The sequence below is a fragment of the Condylura cristata genome, unplaced genomic scaffold (assembly GCF_000260355.1).
Source record: "Condylura cristata isolate star-nosed mole 26May11 unplaced genomic scaffold, ConCri1.0 scaffold00001, whole genome shotgun sequence".
Taxonomy (NCBI): Eukaryota; Metazoa; Chordata; class Mammalia; order Eulipotyphla; family Talpidae; genus Condylura; species Condylura cristata.
Window position 1 is genome coordinate 87012093 of NW_004567102.1, and position 862 is coordinate 87012954.

The 862-nt window shown below is 69.5% G+C and overlaps 1 protein-coding gene across 1 annotated transcript in view; it reads left to right on the forward strand.

The window, feature by feature from the left end:
* The window catches only part of IGF2R (insulin-like growth factor 2 receptor), a 112992-nt gene that overhangs the window by 102619 nt on the left and 9511 nt on the right, over positions 1 to 862 (forward strand). The window contains exon 37 of the mRNA XM_012735188.1: positions 320 to 786. Coding sequence (XP_012590642.1) covers positions 320 to 786 — 467 coding nt within the window. The remainder of the gene's footprint in view (positions 1 to 319; positions 787 to 862) is intronic.

The window sequence follows — 862 nt, forward strand, 5'->3', positions numbered from 1 at the left end:
AGGCGCCCCAATGTGGGTCGGACTTGGACCGGGCCGCCGCGCGGGGTGAGGATGGGCAGCGGCTGGTTCGTGTGTGGGACGCGGATGATGAGGGGCCGGCCGGCGGACACGGATGACTCTCAGGCGCTGTGAAAAAGGGGGTGACGAGAGGGAGGTCTCAGGGTCGTACTCGCGGTGCCTGCTAGTGGCTGTGGGGCTGTACCCCACCCACAGTGTGGCCCCGTAAGCGAGCGGCAAGTCCGAAGCTTGAAACAGTGTGCGGGTGACTTGCGCGGCGTCCAGGGCCCGCTCCGGCCTGGGCCTCGGCTCCCGTTCGCAGGTGGTCAGGGGCCTCAGCTGTCCGCGTGTTGCCGTCATCGGCACACCGGTCACATGCGGACTGCCTGTCCACTCACTGCCTGGCACTCTGGGTCTTGGAGGGGCAGGCAAGGGAGAGCACGGCCTGGGGGCTCTCGGGGGCCGCGATGGAGCTGACGGGCAGCGAGGGAGCGCAGGGACAGGTGGGAGCTGGGCCCCGGCCGAGGCGGCTGACCCTCGCCCCACCGCCCCAGTGAACAGCCACCGGATGTCCGCCATCATCTTCAAGTGCGACGAGGAGGCGGACCTCGGGAGGCCGCAGGTGCTCAGCGAGACCCAGGGCTGCGAGGTGACCTTCGAGTGGAAGACCAAGGTGGTATGCCCGCCCAGGAAGATGGAGTGCAAGTTCGTCCAGAAGCACAGGACCTATGACCTGCGCCTGCTGTCCTCGCTCACTGGCTCCTGGCTCCTCAGCCACGACGGGGCCTCGTGAGTGTCCGAGCCTCGGGGCCGTGTCCCTGCCGCGGTGGCCGGCCCCCGGCGGCAGGTCCTCGCGGGCCTCTGC